General features: G+C 41.0%; 1 protein-coding gene across 1 annotated transcript; it reads left to right on the forward strand.

The window, feature by feature from the left end:
- Positions 1-5,140: 5,140 nt before the first annotated feature.
- Positions 5,141-7,317, forward strand: c1qtnf6a (C1q and TNF related 6a). The gene is made up of 2 exons (XM_037689452.1): positions 5,141-5,306; positions 6,770-7,317. The coding sequence occupies exons 1-2, from the start codon at positions 5,141-5,143 to the stop codon at positions 7,315-7,317; spliced, it is 714 nt and encodes a 237-aa protein (XP_037545380.1).
- The last annotated feature ends 4,611 nt before the right edge of the window (positions 7,318-11,928 follow it).

Raw genomic sequence — 11,928 nt, forward strand, 5'->3', positions numbered from 1 at the left:
ACTGGTGTGTTCTGATGTTAACAAACCAGTTGCCCCCTAATAAGGCTTGGCTGTGTGTTCCCCAGTAAGTACTGGTTAACTATCCATTAGCTCCTGATTTGTTTCCTATAGTTAATACAATTTTGCGTACCTTAAAGTGTTACTCTGTCCTCGTGTGCTGGTTTTAATTTTTTCTGAGCCTAAAGCAGAACAGTTCATTTTAAGGGAACACAAACTGTCTCAGGCTGAGTACAACAGGATGCTCTCCTCTGTGTTGTGCATGAACTGAGAGAACAACTCAACTTGAAGCTTGACGCTCCCTGAGGAGGGACTGAAAGTTCACACTGACCCACAGAAAAATGATGGTTGACATGTTTTTGTCAGTTTAACATCATATAAACACGTTGATCTCTCACAGTCTGGTCGTAGATTATTGTTAAATCTTCTTTCTGACACAGTCTGTGCAATGCAAAATACAGCAATGTAAAGTTTTTTTATTAAAAAGTGTTACAGTCACCCGTAATTAAATCATTTAGACACACTAGTCCCTCGATTATTGCGGATCCACACACCTTCGCAATAGGTGAAAAGACGCAAAGTAGGAACGTTATATTTATTTTAGTATTTGTATATTTTAAGGCTTTATAAACCCTTCCCACACTTGCAATGTTCTAAACTCTTAAACCTATGTCATTTTAACAACATATGTATATGTACTGTACAGTACTGCAAAATTTTATAAGGGTACTCACCAGCCTTGGTCCGGTTCTGGTCGGCTCTCTGCAGCCGTTGAACACCAGATGCTTTTAGAGAGAGCCGGACCTTCGGAGAGCCAGTACAATACCACACGGTGGTCTCCATCAAGTCCAAATAATCCAGAGGGATCTGGATGACAAAGTCTGGGGGAGCTCCGGAGAAAACACCAGACCTCCAAACAACACAGCCCCGCTTAAGAGGCTTCATGGGCTGGCAAGCAGCGCTCAAACTGACCGATGAGGCTGGAAGTAGTTCTGGTCCAATTCCCGGTCGGTTCCGTACGGCTCTCTGCATCCACTGAGCATTGACGTCACAAGGACCAATCTTTTTAGTCAGGTTTGGATCGGATCAAAACTTTCCCTACATTTCAGCAGAAAGCAGCAGCTGGAAGCACTGTTGGTTTCTGGGTAATGTAGTTCTTTGACTGGCCTTGCAGCGTAGGCTTATTGAAAGCAAACCACAAAATAGCGGCACCAGTCTGAAGTTTTTCTTTCGTTATCTTTTTATCTCGTACCGTCCCAATCACGCGAGTAATATTAAAGTTAATCATGGAAATACCGTGAAAGAGCGAGTCCGTGAAAGTCAAACCGTGAAGTAGCAAAGGACTACTGTACGTCAAAACTAGCCACAAAGAATGATGCCCCCTGGTGGCTGGCGGCAGTTTTTAAGTCCCGCCCCTTCATGTAAATGAGTCAGGCATTTTTCTGACTGAAGAATAAAAACATGTTCAGACAACTCTTCACTTTTGTCGATTCTTCTTCTACCTTACTGCTCAAATACGCATCAATCTGACGTTTTGACTTTAATCCTAAACAGCAGGAGAAGGTGGAGATGCTACGATGTGAGAAAGGTTTGAGACTGAAGTTGGTTTGAGACGTCAGCAGCCCACATTGGTTTTCGCTTCACTCCATCTAGCTATTAGCTCATCACTTCAGTCAGAAGTGAACTATTTCTTCAAGCTGAGGTCATTCAAAGAGCCATCTACAGCAGGTAAGATATTAGCTGTTAATAACACTTCCACAGAACTCCACTTTAAAAGATCTGAAGTATCACTCTGAGGTAACCACTTAAATTATTATGTTCCACCATAATCTGGGATTTATTTCACTTTGTCACATTTTTACATCTAATATCCTCTGTAGAGTTTTAATCAGGTATCTATTGTCTGATTGTTTCTAAATCTTTCTCACACCGAAGATCTGTTTTTCGGCGTGTGGAATTTTACTACCATTTCAACAATTCACACATCAAAGCATTTAGCTCATTCAGGACATTCCTGCTGTGACTTTTGGCTCATTTCAGCTTTATTTCAGCCCTTTCAGCTACTTCTTTGTGCTAATTTCACATTTCTTCAGCTTATTTCTGTTGCTTTTCTGCTCATTTCTGACCGTTTGTAATCTATTCAGCCTCTCTCTGCCTATTTCAGCTTATTCCGCACATTTCTGCTGCTTTTCTTTTCATGTTTTCAACAAACGTCAGCTGTTCAAGTTCAACTCACACTAGCAGTTCAGCCGTTAAACATTTCCAGCAGCTTTCAGCTAAAATCATTCAGCGTCTCTGCAGGAAATGCAGTTTCCTCTAGTTTTTAAATGTCTCTCATTTGAAACAGAGCTGTACATTCTTGGTCCGGTAACGCGTCAGACTGACAGCCTGTTCTTTTTTCTTGCAGCTGAGCCAGCGGGAGTTTTGGAGGGCTTCAGGAATTCAAGGGAAGGGCGGACTCCTGAGGGTCTGAAGGGGAGTTCCTCGTCCTTCGCCCTGCAGAACTTGGGAGTTTTGTCTCTTTCTCCTCATTATTAGCATGCAGCTGCGTGTGATCAGACCTCAGCCACATGTTGCATCAAAGTAAAAGCAGCTAAAACAGGTTAATGAGGCAAACCTGCTTCCTGCGTTTGGATCAAGCAGCTGTTTTGTTTCCAGAACCTGAGGATTCTGTGTGAGAACGTGAAGGAAGGGTCCACTAACAGAGGGGTTCTGCTCAGCAAGGTGAGAGAGTCCATCTGCAGAGCTGCAGGACACGTTTGACCTCTGAGACGACCTCTGTCTGCGAGCGGTTATATTCCTCTGACTTTTTATGTTTTAAACATGTTCGTGTTGCTTTTTCTGCTTATTCTGAAGTCTAAACACACGATTTGTGTTAAAGCTCTTATGTAAGGAGCCGTGTAAAACACACGAGGAGTCCTCCTGGGAACATCAGCTGTGTGCTTCTGATTAAAGATGGGATGAGAGAAAACAGGCTGCAGCTGGGAACATCCACACAGGGCCCAGAAGAACCACGATCTGACCCGGACTCAACATTTTGTTTAGACAAACAAAGAAACGTGAATAAACTGAAGTACAGCCCTTCTGACTGGATGTCCCTAGAGTTCTGGTGGGTTCTGGTGTTCAGAACATCCCGGTGATGCACACAGAACCACAGGGTTTGTCTTAAATTTGTCTAAAGGGGAATATTTTTGGGAGACGTTTTATTGAAATTAGAAAGTATGTTCAAGTAACGGCCTGAGAGAACACCAGCTGATTGTACAGGAAGTGGGAACAATGACGAACAATTAATATCTTACCTGCTCTAGATAGCTTTTTGAACCTCCTCCGTTTTGAAGAAATTGAGTTTAATTTGGACCGGGTCAATGAGCTAATGGCTAGTCAGCGCAAGATTAGATTGCTGCCAAATTTAAAACAGTCTCACAAATTTATCTCAGTTTTAGTCAAACATTGTTTTGTTATTTTAACGTGGCACAATTATTCCAACAGGAATACGATATTTGAGCTACTCCGGGCTGCATCAAAGTGCTACAGCTAGCTGCAGAATTTTATTTGACTACTGATGAAATTAAAGACAGTTAAAAGATTTATTGCATGAACCAGCACGACATTTTTAAGGGTACCACTCTAACAAGAATAATACCCTAATGAATGACTAATACATAGTTAATAATGCAGTTATTTAGTTTATAAACACCTAATTAACTATCAACAAGCAGTTATGGTGCATTAGATACAAACGTTACATTTATCTGCACCTTCATTCTCACTGTTTACTGCTTTCTTAATGTAGGTTTTAAATATTGAACCAGCTGCGCACCGTGAGCAGTTTGTGGATGCAAAGTTTGTTTTGATAGAAAGAGAAATGAAATTTTAAAATATTTTTCTGATTGGAATAATAATGCTTTAAAAAGTACAAACTCACGATTACCCTCTTTATAAATCGTAATTATTATTCCTATTTTTTTGTTTACCCTTTTAAAAATTGGTTTTTAAAATGTTAACGTTGGTCTTAGCCCCAGTCAGACTAGCCATTAGCTCATCAGTCCGGACAGAAACAAACTCTATTTTGTCCAAACTGAAGTATTTCAAAGAGCTATCTACAACAGGTAAGATATTTATTGTTCTTAATTTTTTTTTGAGTCAGTAAATCTGAACTATCCCTTTAACCCTTATTATTTAAACCCTTCAGCAGAGACGGTTTTATCCCACAGATATCTGCTGAGCCAGGAGCAATATTTTACTGACAGTGTCTGTCATTTATATATAAATACTGTAATATTATTTAAACAAATATTTATTTTCTGTTTAAACTACCAAAGAAATGCAACTGTGTCTTTTGTTGTTTTTATTTTTTTGTGAGAAGGAAACATCACACATAATTACAGCCAAACCTGTCTGTCTCATCCATCCATCCATTTTCTTTACCCGTTTATTCCATTTTTTGGGGCACGGGGGTCACTGGTGCCCATGTCCAGCAATCACTGTGCGAGGGGCGGGGTACACCCTGACCCTGGACAGGTCGCAAGTCCATCACAGGGCCATCACCTGTCTGTCTGTTAGCAAAATATCTCATGATCCACTGGACAGATTTTAATGAGACTCTCAGAAGTTATTATTGGGATGTATGTCTACAAATGTTTAACATTTGAAGTCAAGGCAGTTCAAGATGGCTGTCACAGTTTATCATCTTCAGCCAAGAAAAAAAACATCAATAACTCGGTCAAATAAAGATTCTGAGCTAAAGTTCGACATGGTTGCTGGGAGTCATCCTCCACACATCACAAATCTCACAAGATCTTGAGTTTGAGCTCAACATTATTTGAAAGTTTGACCGAAGCAGCCCTAACTCTGTCTCTGCTCCTCAGAAGATGTGTTTAGTCCAAAACTTTAAAAGGCGATACACATTCCTTTAAAGATTTCAACTCAAAAAGCTATTTTAATCATATTTATTTCTTGTTCTGTGCTGCATTTGAGTATAAAATGTTCAAACTGACATGATTTCCAGTTATAATTCTTGGGAATCTAATAAGAAATCAGACATTTGCAGGTTTTAACAGCAGAAATGAGCTAAAAACAAAGTTTTACCATTTTTGTACTTCAAGTAATGAAGCATGTCTCTGCTGTTATTTTAGGGGCAGTTATGTTGGGAGTCCTCCTTGTCCTCCTGTCCCTCTCCTCTGTGGTCTGGGCGCCCCCTCCCAGTGTTCCTCCTGACCCCTGCAGACAATGCTGTGACCACCAGGGGGCAGCAGAGAGCAGCAGAGGCCCAGAGATCCGCACCTACATCAACATGACCATTTTGAAAGGTACCCAACGTGTTTACAGCTTTTTAAACTAAATCTTGAAGTCACTTAAAGTTTAAAATGAAAAGGGTTCAACGAAGGAGTCTCCTCTGCTCCTGCAGGTGTGTCTGTGGATTTTAGGAGAATTAATCCTGTTTAGTCTGGGCTGATCGTGAAGTCATCCAGGTCGTAGTTCCACTGAGCCAAGATCCACAAAACCAAATCTTGTCTCTGATTAACTTTCTGCTTGGGAGACATAACCAGCCTCAGGAGGTCGAGTTGGCCTCGTTAAACCAAAATAACATCTGGTTTGTGTTTTGCATAAATGTCCCTGAAGGTCTGAGACCACTGAAGGACTCCCCGACTTTAAAGATGGTTCTGGTTTTTCCTACAAGATCCAAAGATTAGAACTTTATCTTTAATGTTATCAGTGGCAATACAAAATACAGCCCACCTAGTACTTACCCTAAGTACCAGGTTTGCTTTGGTAACTACAGGATGTACCTGGCATTTACTGGACACTAACCTAATATTTATCTGATAATTACATGGGTATAGACCATCTATGTACAAGATCTGTATCTAGTACTTAAAGTGTACAGGTTAGTATTAGTGTAAATACCTATTACTCACCTGGGTACACACCATGTATGTAACAGATAAGTACCAGGTTAATAACTAGTAAATACTAAGCACCTACCAGCTCAGTAACAGATGTGTACTCTGTAGGTAAAAGGTACACACCAGGTAAAAAATAAAGCTGGTGTATACCCTGGACTTTGTAAGTAAGTAGCAGGTGCAAACCCTGTACATCTCAGGTATGTACTCACTATATACTTGGCTACTTTCCAAATAAACAAGTAGCAATAACACTAAAGTTACTAACCTGGTACGTATTTAGTACTTACCGGGTACACATGTACCTGATACTTATTGGGTACTAACCTGGTATGTAAAGGTACTTTACTTGGTACACACATTTTGCGCACGTGGTACTTTTGGATTATGTACCTAGCACTTACCAGTTTACTTAACTTTTACTTACCAGTTGTGTATTTGGTTTTTTTTACCTGGTACTTACCTTGTATTACACATAATAGTATTTGGTACCCCAGTAAGTACAGGGTAACAAGTTACTTAATAGTACAGCCCAGTTCCTGTAGGCACCCTGTCAGTAAGTACCTGCTACTTGGTGGGAACAAATACTTACAGGGTATGTGCCCACTACCCAGTACCCGGTTATTAAGTATGTGATGCTAACCTGGTATGTAAAAGGTACTTACTTGGTACATACCAAGTATTTACAGATTATGTACCTTTCACTTACCTGGTACCTACTCTTTAACGACTTGGTACATACCTGGTATTCCTTGTGTAAGTACATGGTACCTACAGAGTTCCGACCCAGTCAGTACAGGGTAACACACGGCGGGAACATCCCTGGTAGGTACCTGGTACATAAGTATAACTACCATATTTTCTTTCAGGGGACAAAGGAGATCGTGGAGACCGAGGGACTCCAGGTAAAACTGGACAGGAAGGCCCCCCAGGGTTCCAGGGCCCCGAGGGGTCAAAGGGCAGCAAGGGTCAGGCAGGTCCCTCAGGAGACCCCTGCAAAGTCCAGCACGCTGCCTTCTCAGTGGCCCGCCGTAAATCCCTCCACAGCAGCGACGCCCACCAGGCGCTGATCTTCGACACGGTCTTTGTGAACCTGGACGAGCACTTCGACATGTTCCAGGGCAAGTTCCTCTGCCGGATCCCGGGGGTCTACTTCTTCAACGTCAACATCCACACGTGGAACTTCAAGGAGACGTACGTTCACATCATGCAGAACGAGACGGAGCGGGCCATCGTTTACGCGCAGCCCAGCGACCGCTCCATCATGCAGAGCCAGAGCCTGATGTTGGCGCTGCAGCTGGAGGACCAGGTGTGGGTCCGCCTCTACAAGAGGGAGCGGGAGAACGCCATCTACAGCGACGACGTTGACGTCTACATTACGTTCAACGGATACCTCATCAAACCCACGGAGGAATGAGAGAAACCGAGCCAAAAGACGAACGTTAACCCAATAAACACAAATTATGATTCCTTACATTTTACTTTTGAAAAAGTTATTGGGGGCAAGGCAGCCACCTATTATTATCCACCTGAAGAGTCTTGATCTTCAACTTTAATGCAGCCGAACCGCAATGTGTACCCGCACAAATGTTATATCAAAACAACCGACTCGGCGCCATGATGCGTATTATCACTTTTATTGGTGTTTTGAGTTACCATGGCGTCGTAATGAACAAAGACGCCATTTTTCTCATTGAAAAACACTGACAGAACTTTTCACAGCCTCTAAACGGCCACAGTGAGGTCACATGACCAAGACTGGAGGTTGATCAAAACGCCGATTAACTTTTGGAGCCATGTTGGTTCAAGATGGCTGCCACCCACAGCTACCTTAGAAAACACAGACTTGGCTATAACTCAGTCATTCTTGGAGATACTGAGATGAAATTTGTTCCGGTCGTAGCTGAGAGTGAGTTGTTATACAAATTAATGCAAATTAAAAATCCAAGATGGCCGGCTTCGCTAAAACGGAAAAAAATATGATAACTCAGATATTTTAAGAGATACTGGGCTGAAATTTGGTGTGGTCATATATGACAGCAACACACAACACATGCTGAATTCAAATCTAAAAATTCAAGATGGCCGCCAATGCTAAATTCAAAATGGATATAACTCAGAGGTTTTTACAGCTATTCATCTGAAGTTTGGTGTAGAGGTAGCTGAGAACAATCCCAAATAAACTGAATCCAAATTAAAAAAGTTCAAGATGGCCACCATACCTTAAAAAATAAATTAAAGGCTATAACTGATGGACTTTTTGTCATATTGAGCTGAAATTTATTATTTGCCGAGCGCAAACTCCGAAACACAGTACTGTCAAATCAAGTTTCTCCAGGAACTTAGTTTGTGTTTTTGCACCAACTGTTAAGGCCTGAACAGAAAGTGGCTGCAGTGAAACTTGGAAACAAGACTTCATGGTGTGACAGATACTGGGTTTACTATAAGACAATGTTGGCTTTTGCTGCAGGAATGTTCAAATCAAAGATCATTTGAAACAATGTTGGAACCAAAACACTCAATATTTTTAACTTTTAATCAATTAGAAGTTCTGTTTGCTGAGTAGATGCTCTTTGGGGAACTTGGACTTTTTTACTAAGAAGACTTTTTATTTCTGATGTAAAATCAGAAGCTTTAATGTTCCCAGAAGCCAGTGAAAGCAGCAAAACAACAACAAATTATGAAACGTAACGATGAGCCGTGAGTTTATGACAGGAGCAGATTAAATGGTTGTTTTAAATAAAAATAAAAAAAGGGGTTTGTATAAAAATGCTCAGGTAGAATGACTGAACTAAAGACGGGTTAAGAGCAGCTAAAAGAAAAACAAAACTTTGAAATCCTTGTACCAAGGACCAATTTAAAATATAACAAGAAAGTTTGGCAGAAAGTTAAAAATAATAAATAAAAATAATTGATTTGACTTAAGACTTTTGCACAGTACAGGGTAGGAAACTCTGGTTACGCAGGAAACTAAAAGCAGTAAACATAAATGTATTATTTACAATATTGATATGGGTGTAATACAAACAAATGTGTTAAACTACAACTATAATACAGGTCATAACATAAGTGAAATTATATAGTCATCAGTGATGACCTGTTAGTGGTTGTATTATTATATTTACAATAACAATCATTGAACTTTTCTTTGAAAAACTTACACCCTGTAACTGTAAAAACAAGATAATTATCTAAAATTAAACATTTGGCTCTCAATCAGAAATATGTTGGATTCAAACTGTCCAAAGTTTCTGTTCTAGTTTATCATTATGACCACTAGAGGGCAGTAAAACATCAACATTAATAATTTGGTTAATTTTATTTCTAAATGCCAATAATCTGAAGTTGTTTATGTGTTTGTTTGTTTTTTCACTTTAGGTTGTTTTGCTCCATTAAATATTCTAATTTGTTCATTTTCAGCCAAAAGACCCGGGCAGTCAGTCATAGTGAGTGACAGAAGTTGACATTTGACATCATGTGTCACGGGTTACGTTTTAGAGCTGAACACCCGTTTCACTTGAGAAGAAATACACCGGTGTGGTGCTTTTGTCCTGCTCTCCAGCAGACTTTGATTCTGCTCAAGTTCAAACATTTTGCTGATGCATGTTTATCCTCTTCTTTTGGCTGCCATCTTTAGGAGGCGACACAGCTGATCATCTATCCCAGCATCCTCCTCTGTCACATCACCTCTCTACATCCATGACCCTTCTCTGGGTTCTTCTGATTTATATCCACCATGTCTCCTCTGCACATCTTCAAGTTCTCTCAATGGAGTGTACCTCACCCTCTCCAGACTCTCTTCCACCTGCTCCCACTACCGATCATCTTGCTAATGCCTGAACCCACCAAGAACGTGCAGCCTATTTATTTACTTCATGTCCTTAGGACCACCGATTTAAAGAGACAGAGTTAAAATGGCAATCTTTATTATTTCTTGGATGAACAGCAGATCACGTTATGACATGAAACTGAAAAGATATTTACACATTTCAGGACAAACAAACGAAATATCTGCTGTGTCGTTAGCGTGTAGCTTGTACGAGGTCAGAATGTGAAACATTTGGTGACAAGTGAAAGGGACAAACATGAACTCAGCTTTATTTAAGGCCACGCAGCCCTCGGAGACAGAGCACTCGCTTGTAAAAAGCAACATTTTCTTATTCCAATAAATAAACAGTTCCTTTTATTTTTTCAAAAAGCCACTCTATTGCACATTTCTATTAGTTTGCATTCAAACATAAGTCAAGAAAACAATTTCCCACACTGAAAAAAACACAAGCGGACTCACGATACAAACAGTGAGATGTTGATTGAAACCATCGAACAGTCAACAACCGAATGACTCAACTTTTATATTTAGTTATTTTTACTCCACAATGATCCAAAACTTCCAACAACAAAAAAAGTATTTGAGACAACACGAGCACATCTGTGAGATTTGTGACTTCATTCTGAGCCACCGAGAAATCCTGCGAGGAGGATAATCCCTTGAACACAACACAAGATTTAGATGAAACGTTCACGGCCCTTCTCAAGGCGTCACTTTTAAATTGGTCCCAGTAAACATCAATGTGGGACAAGCACGTCCCAGAATATCCAACTGCTGTGGTTCGTACAGGTTTGAGTACAAATCAAGTCCTACAAAAATACTTTTTGTGTTTGCAGTGTAAACTTTTGCAACCAAAGGCACTTTCTTCTCTTCCTGTTTTCCCCTCAAAGGAGAAGCATCCCCTCCACGTCCCTTTAATCTAATAGTCTCAGTTTGCACCAGATTTAGAGGATTTTCCTAAAATGCTAACATGAAACCAGCTTGGATGCATCGTCAGGGTTGTGCAACAGAAATGCACCATTTGCTGGTTTGAAGAAATGAGGCTACGACTCAAAACCACGCTCATGGTGCTGTGGGGGAGAGAAACGACGCTAGTCCTGTTTGTAGCTTCAGTTTGTGTCCAAACACAAAAGATCAAAACACTGATGGCAACAAACACTGCATTATAAAAATAAACCACAGAGGCACGCCCGTGCATGTGGAGTTGGTCCAACAGTCAGTTTAATGTCTCAAAAAACAAGCTGAGACGAGTTGATCGAGTTAACGAGTCAGTGGGCCGCCCGCTCGAGCTGCTGTGCTTCGTTACGCCGAGGCTACAAGGCGGCCCAATCCAGCAAGCGGCTCTGAAGTTTGACAGGAAATGAAGTGAACGTGAGCCGAACATCTGAAACAAGAGTGCAGTTCACTGGTGAGCGTCTTTGATGCAGCATGAAGAAACTCGTCATGCTCCGAGGTACAAAAAGAGAAGAGCTTCTGCTACAGAGGACAAACTTTCACCGTAACAATCCCTTTCAGAACACGTTGGAGTACAGCACGAGTGTTACGCTCCGGTTCAGAGGTAGACCGACAGACTGACTTATTTTTGCTGTTTTAAAACCAAGACTAGATTATAAACCAATTAAAAGACAAAAATATCTGTTGGCAGCGACATTGTTAGACTCGACATCTTGCATTAACAAGGTGTGTGTGTGTGTGGGGGGGGGGGACTTTTACAACAGGGGAGCCTTTTCTTAGCACAACACCAACATTTAGTTTATGATCTTATAACAATCAGTTTCTGTGGAAAATGTGAAGCCTGCGTGTTTGTATTTGGTCAGTTTGAGGGTCCCTCGGGGTACAAGCAGCCAGATGTTTGCAGCTGTGTGAGCTGCAGTTCACGTCACTTCCATGTAAAAAACATGGTGCCTAAACCCGGCAGGCAAAGAAGACTACGAGCAGAAGAAGAAAAACAACACAGATGCTGGTTTTGAGGGCAATACTGTGAGATCTGCTGCTGGAAGCAGAAAACTGAGAAATGTCTCCAACTTCATTTCTTCTTTGTGTCTTTTGAGTGAAACAGTGAGATCACGGCCACGCAGCCGAACCAGAACAAGTATGAAAACAAATCGACATGCTGTGAACACGCCAACAGTGTCTGACACGCTGTGAACACGCCAACAGTGTCCAACACGCTGTGAACATGCTAACAGTGACTGACAC

Source organism: Nematolebias whitei, chromosome 15 (genome assembly GCF_014905685.2).
Source record: "Nematolebias whitei isolate Nwh7 chromosome 15, NemWhi1, whole genome shotgun sequence".
In the NCBI taxonomy this organism is placed as follows: Eukaryota; Metazoa; Chordata; class Actinopteri; order Cyprinodontiformes; family Rivulidae; genus Nematolebias; species Nematolebias whitei.